The sequence below is a fragment of the Eumetopias jubatus genome, unplaced genomic scaffold (assembly GCF_037043125.1).
Source record: "Eumetopias jubatus isolate StellerSeaLion01/CBP00866 unplaced genomic scaffold, mEumJub1_p1.0 scaffold_3, whole genome shotgun sequence".
Taxonomy (NCBI): Eukaryota; Metazoa; Chordata; class Mammalia; order Carnivora; family Otariidae; genus Eumetopias; species Eumetopias jubatus.
In genome coordinates, this window is record NW_028274809.1 from 130,011,454 (window position 1) to 130,027,652 (window position 16,199).

At 38.0% G+C, this 16,199-nt stretch overlaps 1 protein-coding gene across 6 annotated transcripts in view; it reads right to left on the reverse strand.

The window, feature by feature from the left end:
• Positions 1 to 2,109: 2,109 nt before the first annotated feature.
• The window catches only part of TRPC4 (transient receptor potential cation channel subfamily C member 4), a 144,374-nt gene continuing 130,284 nt past the window's right edge, over positions 2,110 to 16,199 (reverse strand). For 3 of the 6 annotated variants that reach the window (XM_088022200.1, XM_028105841.2, XM_088022196.1), the window contains 3 exons: positions 4,844 to 4,885; positions 4,626 to 4,715; positions 2,110 to 2,832 (listed from right to left, as the gene is read on the reverse strand). In XM_088022200.1, coding sequence (XP_087878326.1) covers positions 2,110 to 2,832; positions 4,626 to 4,715; positions 4,844 to 4,885 — 855 coding nt within the window. The remainder of the gene's footprint in view (positions 2,833 to 4,625; positions 4,716 to 4,843; positions 4,886 to 16,199) is intronic. The other 3 variants (XM_088022199.1, XM_088022197.1, XM_088022198.1) reach the window with 2 other exon arrangements.

The following is a 16,199-nucleotide window of genomic DNA, read 5'->3' on the forward strand; positions in this document are numbered from 1 at the left end:
CTGTCTGACTTTGAACGGTTTGGGTGTTTTGCTATCCCCAGGGCTTATTGTGAGTCCTAACATACTTGAGATAAAGGTGTGCTTGAGGCAGTAAGAACAAGCATTAGCCCTATTGTGTTTCTTCAAAACTACTAGGCCCATTCCTCTATCCCGAGGACAAAACCAGATTTAGGAAAAGAACAGTATCTCCGTGCCTCTAGGTTGTGGCTTATTTGAAAACTAAAAATCCAATATTTCCAGTTGAATTCTGATGTCCCATATCAAATATGTTTTTTCTTAAATCTACTAACTTCTATAATATAATTGAGTCTAAATTATCTTTAATTTTGTGCACTCCTCTTGCTTTACAAGAGGGAACACAGATTTATAGAGTTTACCAAACTAATTCTCTCTCAAAGTACACCATTGCAGAAGTAGCAACAGTAACGCCCGTATGTGCACATTTTTTGCTCTATTTATGTTCTGAGAGGCACTACAAATAGTAGTTACGAGCATGGCCCTGGAGGCCTCATCATAGCTCCATCATTAGCTATGAACCTTCACCTAAATAGTGCCTGCCTTAGTATCTTCATCTCTAAAGTAGGGGTAAGAATAGCACCTCCTTCAGAGGATTGCTGTGAGTAGTACATAGGTGTTGATACATTGCACAAAGGACAGTGGCTGGTACTGTTGCTGATGTTATTCCTTATTTTCCATGTATAGTTATCAGAAACTTTCCAATTTTGGGTCAATGTTAAATCATGTATAGCCTAGTCCATGGAGGTAATTTCTGAAGTAAAACAAACTCAGCATTTTTCTAATGATTTGAAATACATGCTAATTGTATGTGGTGAAGGAACTTCTATTTCCATGGTGGCTTAAATAGACACAAGTTACATAACTTAAACTTTATAAAGTTGCCAGTGCCTTTTTATGTCAGGTAAAACCCTTTCTTTTTTAGTAGTTCATGAATGAGTGTAATTTAAGCTAGATTACCTTGAAAACAACAGAAGAAACAAGTAATTAAGAATGTTGTCCCTCTGGGGAAAGCTTTATATCTACTGCTAAAATTAATAATGATTTTGGGTGAGTTTAATTTTAAAGAAATATATACCAGTCACTGGGGGAAAGACGAGGAAACCCTTATGTTTTTGTACTTCTTTTGAATTAGCAACAATGTTACACTGATTAAAAATACAATTTAACTTTGCTTAGATTTAGAGTTTAGAATGATTTTATTTTCATCTGGATATTACGAGAATGCAATCATCTTGCTTTGTTTAAGGTGCATTAATTATTCTAATTTATTGTTATTCTTTTCTAGGACTGAGAACTTCTGTCACATTTTGAAATTCTGTTATTCATAAAGCCTGGTACTTATACTGACTAGCAATTGAACCTGAAAAAGGTCATTAAAAAAAAAAAAACTTGAAATAAAACTTTTGTCATGACAAAATCTCATTAAAAATCATCAATCATCAACATTTATTAAGACAAACATTTATTTTATTTACTGGGAGGAAAAACTGGGCAACCTAAAACTGAAGTACACCTGACTTCCGTTTTAAGAGGGAGTTTGATCAGGACTCATGAGAAGGACGCTTGTTTGCTTCAACTGGTGCTGTAATTATTTACATGTTAAGAAATAATTTGGTGATGTTTGTGTATTAAAGCTAAACTGTAGGGCTGACTGAAAAGTCCTTGAGGAGCAACCATCTCTAGAGACCCTAAAAAATTATGAAAAGCTCTAATATTTCAGCTACATTGGTTTCTGCATATAAAAATATCTATCATAGGAGTCAACTACCACATGGAATAAGTTGCATTTGTTTTAGTTGAAAAAGAGAGCTAAAAATTTCCTGTGGATTATGGCAACAGTACAAGACTACACGGTGCATTTATTTATTAACCAAAAAAACAAAAACAAAAACAAAAACAAATTGTGAAAGCAAAAGCTGGTTACACAACCAGGGTTTTTGATAGCCTTTGCCTTAGTTAAACATGTTACGCGGTAATATGCCACAGATGATAAATGCTATAAAGTGTAAGTTAGCTTTTGCTAGTTTTCCCCCTACCCAGAGCACTATGGAAAATATGTATATGTAGGATCAGCGCTTCCTCCTTCAAGTATCACAATCGTGTGGTCATGTAATCTTCATGGGTGACTGTGTCTGTGAGGTTTACATCATAGTCTATACTAGAGTCCTCGTCCTTTGCATGCTTCTCCTTTGGTATGATTGGAACAGTGTCCTCCACCACCACCTTCTCCGACTTGAAGGAACACACTCTCTTGCCCACCTGTAAACCCAGGGTGTCCGTATTCCTTTCTCGGTGGTCTACTAATATACACTGTTCACTGAGACCCGGGATGTTCAAGTCACCCCGCGAAGCGAATCCTCGAGATTCCAGTTGAATATTTCTCTCCAGCGGTCTTTCGGCCTGTTGACGAGTAACTTCTTCTGAAACAGAGAAGACTTGGGTGGCATTTTGCTCAGCAGCATTTTGTTTTGCTCGTCTGTGAAATAACCCGAAGTTTTTGATATCGGTCACAAAATTCACTTTTCTCTGCTTCTCCCTCAGCGGCTCCTGCACCACCAGGGCGGAGCCGTTGCTTATGTTGTGTCTCTCGGAGGCAAGAGCGGCGGATCGCGGGTGAATGAGAGTGGTTAAGTCGAAAAGGCTGAAGTTCTTTCGCTTGTCCTTGCTGCTGCCTTCGTTATCGCTCTTTTCATCCGAGTCGGCTGAATTGAAGGACTCCTTCGTGGCCTGAGCCGCCTGCACCGTGGAGAGTTTGCTTCCCCGGAGCAACCCCAGGACTTCAAAGCGGAAACTGGAAATGTCTTGCTTTAGTTCCTAAGTGGGATGTAAAAGGCCGACATTAGCTTAGGACCTGAACAGATAGACATTAGGAACCACCACCAGCGCGCTTCATATATGGCTCTGGTGTGTTTTCGCTCATTTTTAAGAGGAAGGATTCCACTCTGCTGCGGTTCTGTCCCTGGCCCTTGAGTCATTTTGATGCCTGCTCTTTTCCCCGCTGGAGCTCTATGGCAACACAGAGACTTCCCAGGGCTGATGCAAAAAGAAACAAGGGTGTATATTGGATTTCTGTGGGACTGCAGTTTCAAATGCTTCCTCTCCAAAAGCTTCATCCGCTTTCAAGTCACCTCTCGTTCTCTTGGGGATGCATTTTTTAAAAAGATTTTTAATATTAAATATCTATTATAATATTAATATTATTATTATATTAATTAATATTAATATTAAATATCCAAAACAAAGTAATTAGCGGGATGTCTGCCCTTCCAAGAGTTGGCGGTTACCTTCAATTGTTTACCACCTTGGAGTTGACTTTATCTCAGCATCTGGGTCAGCTGCCAAGTCTCACCAATTGCTTCAGATCAGACAGCATTTCTTAGATTCATCCATTACTTTTATCTTTTTGGACAACTGAATTCTCAGTCCTAACCTGACTCTGGCCTTCCTGGTGGCCTCCCGCCTCCAACCTACTTCCCAAAGCACCATGACTCATTTAACTACAAAATTTGGAGGCTGTGGCTGCAAAGAACATTTGGTATCCTGGACACCCTTCAACCTGGGCTTTGCATTTTGCAATTCATCTACCTTCTTAACCTAACCAGCTACTTATCTCTATTCTCTTGTCAGACCTGTTGCTTTTCACTGTTAAAGAGTCTTCTGGAGGGTTCTTTACTTGTTTGTTTTTGCCTATAAGATCTTACAGACTTCGCTCATTCTTCCAAAACCTCTAAGAACTAAAGCAGAATAACAAAGGTATTTCATACACATGTACAAGCATATATACATTATATGTATTCCACCTATCTCTTCTGATAGAATTAAAAAAAAAAAAACTCAGGGAGAAAGACTAAGGTTGTAAGGCATACTTAAGAGCAAACCTTGAATCTTCTACTATCAAAGCTGTGCAGAGCACAAACAGGGTTTTGTTGTTTTTAGCATCTTAGTTACTAAATGTTCCAGGTTCAGAAATCAGACTGAAATTTAAAGCTCACTCTAGAGTGTTGCTAGGGTCAGCAAGTCCAAATGCCACTGGGCACTAGGATTTTCTCTGCCTCCAAGTATAAGTCCCCTCCATGTTTCAGATTGAAAGTGCTTGAAAACAATCTATTTTGAAAAGAAATTTCACCGCTTTTTTTTCTTTTTAATAGTTAAGTAGTATTGAATTTAAAAGTAAGAAGGGGCATCTGGGTGGCTCAGTGGGTCAAGCATCTGGCTCTTGATTTCAGCTCAGGTCATGATCTCAGGGTCGTGGGATCGACCCGTGTTGGGCTCTGTGCTCAGTGGGGAGTCTGCTTGAGATTTTCTCTCTCTCTCTAAAATAAATAAATCTTAGAGGAAGGAGAAGGAGAAGAAGAAGAAGAAAAGAAGAAGAAGAAGAAGAAGAAGAAGAAGAAGAAGAAGAAGAAGAAGAAGAAGAAGAAGAAGAAGAAGAAGAAGAAGAAAGAAGAAGAAGAAGAAGAAGAAGAAGAGGAAGAAGAAGAAGAAGACAACGACACATGGGCTTGCTGGAACACAGGGCTGAGTTTCCAGCTCTGATTTTAAATATGCTTGTCTGGTTCCATGCTCTGCAGAACCTGCCTCTTGGTGATGAGGATGAAAATTATTACCTTAAAGTTCTCTTCAGTCAGACCTTCTTCAGTTTTGGCATCTCTGATCATTGCGGCAACGTATCGCTTCACCAGGTTCCTCATAACCTCCTGAGTCATGTCAAAACACAAGAATTGATATTCAGTGCAGAAATATGATTTCTCTCCTGAGTCAGTTCTGAAGAGGGGACTGTACTTTATTTTAATGCAAATTGTGAAGATACACTAGAATAACTTACTTGATATTGGTGATGTCTTCTCAAATTATCAGCAGCTCGCCTCTGAAAAGGAAAGAGGCATTTACTTTTCAGTTAGAGTGATATATTACCATTTTGGAAAATAATTCATTGTTCTTTTAATTGAGAATATATTTTTCCTCACTTTTCCAAAGTGAAAATTTTACTAGACAATGAACAATAGCTAGAGAGTGCATCACATGAATCAAAAGAATGAATGAATCAAAGGAACAAGTGCAAGGTTATAAGCCCTACAGCAATTAACATATAGACAGAGTTAACGATGAGAACGTTGTTCTTTTAATAGAAGGTGACAGAGAATTAGATAATCATACCTGATATGTACCCCAAATAACGTGAAGTAATATAAAAGACACAGATGAGACATATCAAATAAAAAATAAAAGAAATATCACATAAAAACAAAAATTCAATAGAATAAAAAGCTCACATTATACCAATATGGAGGTCTTCATAAATATCAGTGTAGCAAGATGGAGAGTTTAGCCATGATATGCAACATGTAATCAGAAACAATGTTAGACCACTAAAGCCCCCAACATTAATTTCAATCAGATGTGCATCAAGAGGGATTTGCCGCTTTAATCAGGTGGTTGGATTTAACAGAAAAATAAAAGATTCTGGGGCGCCTGGGTGGCTCAGTTGGTTAGGCGACTGCCTTCAGCTCAGGTCATGATCCTGGAGTCCCGGGATCGAGTCCCACATCGGGCTCCCTGCTCAGCGGGGAGTCTGCTTCTCCCTCTGACCCTCTTCCCTCTCATGCTCTCTATCTCTCATTCTCTCTCTCTCAAATAAATAAATAAAATCTTTAAAAAAAAATAAAATAAAATAAAATAAAAGATTCTGTTCAAACATCGGGCTCATAAATTCATCATTTTAAAAAATAAATGTGAGTCTCAGCTGTCATTTTGAAAAGATCCGAATGGTTTGGGAGTGCAGCTAGAGTTAGTACAGAGCAGTGATCCTGGCATGCAGAATGGAGAGAGAGGATGTTTAATGACTAAAGAAAAAGTCCATAATAAATTGAGTTAAATAATAAATGACACTAAAATTATATAATTGCAGATTTCATGGGTATTCTCAACGTACTAGAAAAAAAGCTATCATAATCCCCATTTTGTGCATGTTGAATAAATATCAGTATTGATTCTTAAGGAAGAAAACTGACCAAATTAAAATAAAAAATATTTCTGTAATAAAGGAATGAATTTGGTAGACTGTGAGAAAGCAAAGAGATAATATATTAGGGTTTAAATAAATCTTTTGATCTTATTCCTTACTAAATACCTAATCATAAGCTGATAAAATGGGATTTTAAAAAGAGTTGTGACTACATCACTGTGAAATGACATTAGGAAAAAATCAAACAATGCAAAAGAAGCTTTTTTTCTCTTTAGGGGAATAGGGGAAAATGGCTTTTTCACTGGCCAGGAGAATAAATTTGTGTTTCATGATTATTAGTGACTTTTAAGAACAGTTGAGATAATGCTTAACTTCCTAAAAGCCACTAAATATTTAAGTACCATTCAGTTTTACACAAATCTTAAACAAATTTTCAATATGACTATGGCATTCATTAAAAGACTGGGAAGTTTGAAACACTACAAAATTAGACTATCTTGAAAAAAGATGGTGTGGGAATTTTATGACTGAGCCACAAGATGGAGGTATATGACTCCTATTGAGACGAAGCTCAGCTGAAATCCAAGACAACAAGCACTTCTGTAAAGACACAGGCCTTCCAGATCTCCTTAAATTTACTTCAAGTGGACAAAAATACTAAAGCAAGGTGTGCACCAAGTTCTTTAACACGCTCACTATAAATATTGTACAAGACACCTGTATTCCATGGTTAAGTTGATAGAAACTCTGAATTTAGCATAGAATTTAGTGAACTCAAGCTTGATTACTTTGGGCTTCTATTGCACTTTGCTATTCTGTTTTGGTCAAAAAGCCAATAAAATGTAGTCAGCAGAGAGCAGTCTGAAGTCAAGATTTAACTTTAAATTTCCTTAACGCAAAATTAAAGCTAAGAATGACAGATTCAGAAAATTACGAGTAACAAGTGAAAATTATCGTGATGCATTTTAGTACTGAAAAGAGCACAGACTGTCTTTTATTTCAACATAACCTATTTATAAACAAATTAAAAAATTTTAATACAAATATAAGAAGATCAAAGATTACACTTTAAAAACTAATCCAAGATTGATTTTTCTAGGGAAATTTTTTTAAAAATTTTAATTATTTGACAGATAGAGAGAGAGAAAGAGACAGCGTGAGTGGGAGAGGGGGAGGAGGAGGGAGAAGCAGGCTTCCCCCTGAGCAGGGAGCCCGATGCGGGGGATCATGACCTGAGCCGAAGACAGACGCTTAAGGACTGAGCCACCCAGGCGCCCCTCTAGGTAAATGTTTTTTAAGAAGCAGAATAGTCTGACAGAGAGAGCATAGAGAAAGTTTCCTATGATGAATTTTAGGAGCTATTCCATATCCATAGCCCAGATTTAAGCCTAAGTTAATATAGTTAATTGTTTTTGCCCACCACTGTTCTTTCACACCTACGTAGTAGTACTACACAACTATCTTTAGTCTTGTGAGATTACATCAGCCAAACGAACTTCAGTATCCTAGGAAAATAAGAACCGGATGAAGCTAATCCTCTTCTGAATACTGAAAACAAAAATGAATGCAATAAATCCACCAAATGATGACCCCTAAATTATGCAGCTCAGGTATCTCTCATGTCTATGTAATCTCTCCTTTTCTGGTTAGCACCACAGAACTGATTCCTATCAACCACTACTATGATGCCTACCTATCTCTATTTTCTTACTTTCTGGGAGGTGGTGGGGTGTCACTTTAAGAACATGTACTTAGAGGGCACACTTGGGTTTGAAGGTGACTGACCTAAACAAGGAATTATCTCTGAGGTCCTCTCCCATTCCCATTTTTTATTTTGCAAGGTAAGGATAAACACACTGGATGATTTTGAAAATTAGATGAGATAAGAGATTTAAGACATCTATCACTAATGTTAACTATCACTATTGTTAACTATCACTAATGTCAACTAACTAGTTCCCATCCTCTTTCCCTTTTTTCTCTTTCCAATTAATAACATGATTTAATACAGTTTTTAAAAAATATTCTTGAGTCAAAAAACTAGATAAATTGACACATACCAGGATTACCTCAGAGGAAGTAAAAGAAGATGTAATTGTCCCTCTTTGTGTGATTTGCTTGCATTTCATGCTTGAGGACTGCATTTTATTTAGCTACTGCATTTCATGCTTGAGGACTGCATTTTATTTTATTTAGCTAAAGAGTTGAATGCTTTTAACCTAGGCAGTAGAGGTGTGAAAGCAAGAAATTTGTATTTAAGTAATAGAGTGAGGGGATGGCTCTAGTAAATATGGATAAATGTAATGCAAATTCTGTAGGTATCTTTGTTTTATTAAGACTCTTTTTTTAGAGCAATGTCAGGTTCACAGCAAAATTGAGTGGAAGATACAGAGATTTCCCATATATTCCCTTACCCCACACATGCACAGCCTCTCCCATTATCAACATCCCCAACCAGAGTGGTACATTGTTACAATCGATGAACCTACATTGATACATCATAATCAACTGGAGTCCATCGTTTACATTACTGTTTACTCTTGGTGTTGTACACTCTTACGGGTTTGGACAAATGTATAATGACATGTACCCATCATTATAGTCTCATGCAGAGTATTTTAACTACTCTAAAAATCTTCTGTTCTTTGCCTATTTATCCCTCCCTTCCCTGCCCCCACCACCTCAACCTCTGGCAACCACTCATCTTTTTACTGTCTCCATAATTTTGCCTCTTCCAGAATATTATATGGTTGGAATCATACAGTATGTAGCCTTTTCAGATTGGCTGCTTGAACTTGGCAATAAGTGTTTAGGTTTCTTTATGTCTTTGCATGCCTTGATAGCTCATTTCTTTTTACCGCTGAATAAATAATATTCAGTTGTCTGGATGTACCATAACTTATTTATCCATTCACCTACTGAGCTACATCTTGGCTGCTTCCAAGTTTGGACAATTATGAATAAAGTTGCTATAAACATCCTTGTGCAGGATTTTGTATGGACATATGTTTTCAACTCCTTTGTGTAAATGCCAAGGAATGTGATTGCTGGATTGTATGGTAAGAATATATTTAGTCTTGTAAGAAACCATCAAACTGTCTTCCAAAGCAACTTACCCTTTTGCATTCCCACCAGCAATGAATGAGGGTTCCTGTTGCTTCACATCCTTACTAGCATTTGGTGGTGTCAGTGTTCCAGTTTTTAGCCAATTTAATAGGTGTGTAACTCTAGTCCATCATCTTTTTTGAGGTCCTGAAAGTTTTATGAATATCCCTGCATGATACTGGATTTTTGCTGTGACCTCTGTGAATTTTCCTTTGCGGGTTTCTATTTCATGAATCTAGCTTGTAGGGCCAATTTAAGATATATTTATTAAGTGGTTACACATTCATGGCAGAGGTTGCAAGAACCCAGAGATGAATAAACATACTTTTTGCCCTTAAACAGCTTAGTGTCTACTAGGTAGAATGCCAAGAATGTCTAGAGAGGAAGGCAAAACAAAACAAAATAAAACAAAAAACAAACAAACAAGCAAAAACATGGGGAGTGCCTTAAGAATGTGTTTTGAGTACAGGGAAGGAAAAAGTAATATTGGGCTAAGGAAAGAACCAGTAGCAGCTTTCCAACAGGGAACAGGGTTTAATTTAATTTATTTATTTATTTGGGAGGGGAATGGGATTTTAGATTGGACATGAAAGAATCATGGGACTCTGACAGATGCACAGACATTCAGACGGGCAGAAGATTGGAATATGGTCAGCAATATGTTGGTGCTGGAGGGTGAGAGACATATTAGGGCTAATTCCACCAGTACAGAGGCAATGTGCTCTGATAATCCGAATATAGGGATTAGCTCATGTCAGAAAGTTAGCATAGGTCCTTTATGCAGAATCTCAGAAGGCACAATGAATTCAGTGGTTGGCAGGCACCTGGGATTTTGACGAGTTCAGTGACATGTGATGAAAGTGGAACTTCTATGATAATCACATGGCAGCAGTATTAGGTAGGAAAGAGGAACATGGAGAATTACTAGGTGAGGCATCAGTTGGGATGCTGGTACCAGGATGTGAGCTGAACCAGTGGCAGTGTGAATGAAAAGGAGGGGAAGCAAGGGTCACAAAGGGATAGAGAATGTTGAGAGGGAACAGAAGCCAGGGGGCTTGGCAGCTGGGATGAGAACCTGAAGACAAACATTTTTAGTCCAGTTGCTGAGATGTTGGTGCTATTAAAAAATAACAATGAATTCCACTTTGGAGATGCTGACAGAGGACATTAAAGTAGAGATGCCACTATCTATTTTGAATCTCTGGGGAAGATTAAGACTAAAGAAAAAGACTGAGGATTATATGCCCAGATGCAACAGTGCATCCAATCATAAATCCACATTTCTCAGCATTAATACAGGGAAACTATCGTGGACAATACAGTCACTGATAAATTGTGAATATATCTATCAGGAATGCATACAATGACTCCCTTTCTTTTTTTAATTAGCTTTCTTAGGCTAACACTAAAATTAATTTCATTCTCTAACTTCCCAGGATCTACCAAAGGTCAAGGAAAATCAGACTGGGTTTTAAATTTCAGTACAGACATATTGTTTATTAGAACCAAACAGCCAAGGGACACCTGGGTGGCTTAGTCAGTTAAGCATCCAACTCTTGATTTTGGCTAGGTCATGATCTCAGGATCATGAGATCGAGCCCCGTGTTGGACTCTCGTGAAGGCTGTGGAGCCTGCTTAAGAGTCTCTCTCTCTCTCTTTCCCTCTTCCTCTGCTCCCCCCAAACAAAACAAAACCCAAAACCAAAAACCCCAAAGAGCTGATCTAGTCTCACTGCCTCATTTATAAGTAAGGAAACCAAAGCCCACGGAGTTGAGTAACTAAAATACCACAGTGTTCTCATGGCAGTGCCAGTTCTAACTCACAGACCAGAACTTACTCTTTACACTTTGCTCTATCAAGTAGACCCTTAGAGACATTTGAACACACCTGCTATGTATTCTTTATGATTTTGTCTCCCTTTACCCAAAACATCTTAATTTGAGGGTCAGCACCATTAACATACTGGGTCCATATTTCTTTGAATAAAAATGAGTAACCACAGATGCATGTTATGTGTTGTATTAGATTCTTAGGGCTGCCATATGGAATACCATAAACTGTGTGGCTCAAACAACAGAAATTTATTGTCTCATAGTTCTGGAGGCAAGAAGTCTCAAATGAAGATGTTGGCAGGGAACTGTTCCCTCTGAGACTGAGGGTAGAATCCTTCCCTTCTTCTTCCTAGCTTCTCATGGTGGCTGTCAATCCTCAGTGTTCCTTGCTTTGCAGCTGCATATTTCCAATCTCTGCCTCTGTCTTCACAAGGTGATCTCCTGTGTCTCTGTGTCTTCACATGGTCATGTTCTGATAAGGACTCCACTCCGATATGACCTTATCTGAACCCAATTACATCAGCAATGACCCTATTTCCAAATAAGGTCACATTCTGAGGTACCGGAATTTAGGACTTCAACGTATCTTTTTGGGGGGACACAAGTCAACCCATAATATATGTACTCTTTGCAATAAACATAATGATAATTTTTGGCAATTGGTAACATTATTAAACATTGTACAGTAGAACTACCATCAACAATACCTAGCATGTTTGCTATCTTTTTGTTGGGTAAAGATCAGTTGACTTTTGAAGGCGTTTACTCTCATAGGGGAAGGTATTCCATCTTGTAATCCTCACTGGAAATGACCGAGAACAGAACTGACCGATTTGCGTTCATAAAAATAATATAATATTTTGTAGAAAGATGTGCATTTTAAGTCAGCGGTTTTCTTTGCAAATCATGTCAGAAATCTAGCAGCATCTGCAGAATGTTCCTTGGCAGGGTGACTTTCGTTTGGGGGCCCAAGGCACACATGTGTGCCACATCGGTGTACCTCACAGTTTGCAGGTTCCTCTTGATTGGTTGGGACAAGATAAAGGCAGTACGCGGATCACAGAACTAATGATAAAGGAAAAGACCAACGGAACCTCTGTTGCTGTGAGGGAACTCGGCATTTCCATGGAAGTGTCAGATTGCCTTAGAGCAGAACGGGTTTTGCAGCTGGGAAAGAAAGGGCTCTGAGGGATTGGCTTTGACATATCTTGCTCTTTATATCTGGTTGCCTGCAGGACCCCTGTGCTGAGTGTCAGGCACACTTCACCCAGCTGGTTCCCTGCAGTTAACTGTCAGCCCGTCTCTCTCATTCCCCCTCGCGTTTCGGTCCATCACTGACTTTGAGCCCATGCATTATACCTCTTATCCTTTGCTTTGCTTGGTGAATCCCTTAGGGGTTGCGGCTTGCTATGCTTTTCTCCTTTTAAAAAATGAGGAAAAAGGCAAGGGGCCATTCCAAGATGAGACCCCTTTTTCAAAATTGCTGTTTGGCTCATTTACAGATGGAGCTACATATTGTTCTCTATAAGCACACTTTCTAAGCATATAAAAATAAATTATATCAAATGCCTGAATGTCACCTTGTCAAGCCAAATATTCAGGGTTTCACTCTGGAGACATCAAGAACATCACACAATTCATTCCTCCACATCCCTACCTGGGAAAGTAAACTTAATTAAAAGGCCCGGTCAGCAAATTTTACAGCAGTAAATTAGGGGTTGGGAGGTACTCCTGGATGAATACTATGGTATCCATCAGATATGTTGTTAGGCCTACTGAAAGTCGTGAAGATTAAGGAACAATGCATTTTGATAAATTAGCACTAAAAATACAGTCTGAAAAGCATGTGCTATTAGCATTTTCGCTCTAGTGATGATAGCTGGTCTTAATCCATTCACGGTTTCTAATTCTCTGGCAGTGGCTTAACCGAGTGTATGTCTGGCAACTGGTCAGGCATGAGTGTTCCATCTGTGGTCCCAGAGCTGAGTGATGCTAAATGACCCTAACGGACATAGTGTTTCATGTTTTCCTCACTACAAGAGAAAATCAGAAAGTGGATAACATGAATCTAAGGGAGTTAAAATCATTCTTTATCATTTTGTCCAAAGACCTCACATTTTTTAGTTCAGCATATTGACCTGTAACCTAAGCATTCCATTTTAGAAACCTGGCCTATGGCATTGAAATGTTTCATATCAATTAAACACTTTGGCATTAACATCTTTTTACTTTAATTAAATGATCTGGACCTCTGAGCAATAAATACAAATGTTGATTTTGTTTTCGTTTAAAAAGCTGTGCTAGATACCAATGGTTTCTTTAACAGGAGTTTCTAATTAAAGTTACAAGGAAATGCTTGTTAAAATAGAGATTCCTGATAATTCTAGCATGTGCTAAAGTCTAAGAACCAGTAGTTTCATATGGAGAAGGGTATTTGCTGATAAAATGGGGTTAAGCTAAAAATTAGACAAGTAGTAATATTAAAAACCAAAAGCTACAACATGTTTCTTATTTTACTGACCTCTCAGTAGGCTGCCTGTTTGGTGGGATGTTCATAATTTCCCAGAGACAAGCCATTTCTCAATAATGGGTTTACTCTTTACAGTAAAGGTTTTGCTCAATAAAGCATTTCTGCTTCATTTATGTTTCCCCCGTAAAGCATTCCAAATGAAAGGTTCATTTATCTGGAACTCCCAATCACCCATAAAAGTCCAAAGTTAAAAAAAAAAATTAATGAATTTTCAGGGCTAGCTGTATCAGTATTACCCAGAAACCATAAATAGCCAGATAAGATCACCAATGATGGGCTCCTGGAGAGTGGCCCATGCAGCCACCCTGAGGAGCCCTGGCTGCAGGCTCTGCCTGGCCATGTGCAGGGAAGGAGCACCAGCGTGACATTCGGGCAGCTGCTGGGTGACCAGAGTCAGTGAGTGAATCACAAGGTAGGAAGGTTAGAGAAAATACATCAAAGAGTACATAACTCTACCTCCAGCTTAGCTTCAAATTTCTGCTTCACAAATGTGGCCTAAATATAAACCAATTGAGATGCAAACAGAAGGTACGCCAGCCTGTGAAACAAGGGCAGCTGAGAACAATGACAGGATCTGCAAAAGCTATTGAGAAAAAATGAAATGATGAATACACAACGTGGAAGGTATCATTGCACCGTTATTAGGTTTTTCAGGAATCAAGAGGGTGATGGAAAACACACTGGTCTGGGAAACAAAAGACCCAGGTTCCCCCCCTCCCCTGTCACCAAGGACCCTGAAACACTGGGCAAGGTAAATATGTCCTCTTTGAAAGGAAATGGTTGAGCTAAATGATTTCTAAGGTCCCTTTGTAGTGTAATATGATACTCTAAGCCATGCCTTGGTTATACAGTGACTGTCATTCATACTTCGAAGTCACCTTTTAATTAATGGAAATGCATATATCTCCTTGTCTTCATTTGTCTACACTAATGAACTGTCAAGAGGATTAACAAAATTGAATTCACAGAAAAATCAATTATTTTTCGACATTTATTTTTTCATTTAACTCTTCTATTAATATTACCCAAACTTCTTAATTTACTTTTCCTTTATCTTATATTTTTCTTTATAAATAATACATATGATTTACTTCCATCTAAGATCTAACTGTATAAAACTCAACTACAACTATGCAAACCAAAATATTATGTCTTTCCTATTCTGGAAATGCAGTATAGACAAAGAGTCAATTTATAGCATTGAGTTTGATTAGGCTGGTGTTCGCCCAAAGCCTTAGCTTGGTGAAGAAGAGGCAGGATTGAGCGTGGGATGAAAGTAGAGAAGAGAGACATGACTCATAATATTTATTTAGTTGGTCATAAATTCCCAAAGCATAAAAATATCCATTATCAAAAGTTAGTAAGATATACGTGGCTAAGGAGGAAGGAGTGGCTTGAGGTCACACAGTTAATTGTGAATTCTCTCTCTGTGCATCAGCTTGGATTAAATTTAGAGATAGAGACAGAAAAAGAAATCTGGTTTATTGGAGATCAGTAATGTATAGAAAAGAAAGCTTTTTAACTGACACCATTCACTCTCTCCCTCTGAAAGGTGTGAATCACTGCTTTAATAAGAAATCCCAACTGAACTTTAAGCCCTTCTTTGCATCTAAGAAATGATGGTAACATATTCCTAACAATTTATCAACAGTGGGAGGATTCTGGAGGGTGGAAGGGACTTGGAAGTCAAGTTCTTAGAGTGGTTTTCTATTATTTTGGTGGCAGCTCAGATGGGTCTCAAAATATCAGAGCAGGGCCTCATATCTTGTTAAAAGTTTTGCAGCATCTTAAAACCCAAGATTCTCTCTCCTGTTGCCTAAAAGTAAACCAGTAAGGACAATTTTTGTGTGTGTGTGACCTTTCTTTTGGGGCCCAGAAACTCTTTTGAAATCAAAATACTCCTATGAGAGCTAGCACACAACTGTACTAATCATTAATATCTTTTCAGGGATTGATTAAATAGATTTCTTATGAATTTAAGAATAAGATGCGGAAAAAGACAACTATATTTTAATGTGGAAGAGAGTAAGCAGAGTTTGTCTTCTCTGAAAACTTTTTCTGTTTCTCTCAAGGAAAACATTATTTATTGCTTACGCTGTTGTCATAGCATCTTGCATGTAACAATATTATAATGCTAAAAATATTATATGACATGTACTATAGTAATATGTTCTCATATTTATATCTCCTGTATGAGAAATGATGCCCTCAAGGATGGAAAGCATGCCTTTGTACCTCCTCCCACCGCCCAGTTCCTGGTTGGCATGTGGAACGTGTGCAATAATTGCTTATTAAACCGAAGTCATTGTATTTATTTTACAATCATTTTTACGTAACTTAAACCTATTTTTTGACAGAAATCAAACATCTGGAGTAAAATAATTTCACTCTTTCTAAAGTTAGTGGTAAAGTCTATCAATTAGCATGAGGATTGCTGGCTAAGGCTTCATCATAATTTAACTTTGGTTTCTAAGATCAGATATATGCCCAAACTTTAGTCCTCCAAGTTCATGGGGTAAGAATTTATAAGAAAGAAACTACCTGTTTCTCCTAACCACCTTTCTGTTTGCTATGTACTCTTGCCAACAATTTCTCTTTAGAATTTGAAATGTTACTGACAAGACAGCGAAATCAATACCACTGTCAGCAGAGAAAGGCCTATTTGATGCTGATAACAATGCCTAGTAGGCAATGAGGTTAACGAGTGAGAAGGATCACTTAGGGCATAGCTAACAGTCAAAAACCATGT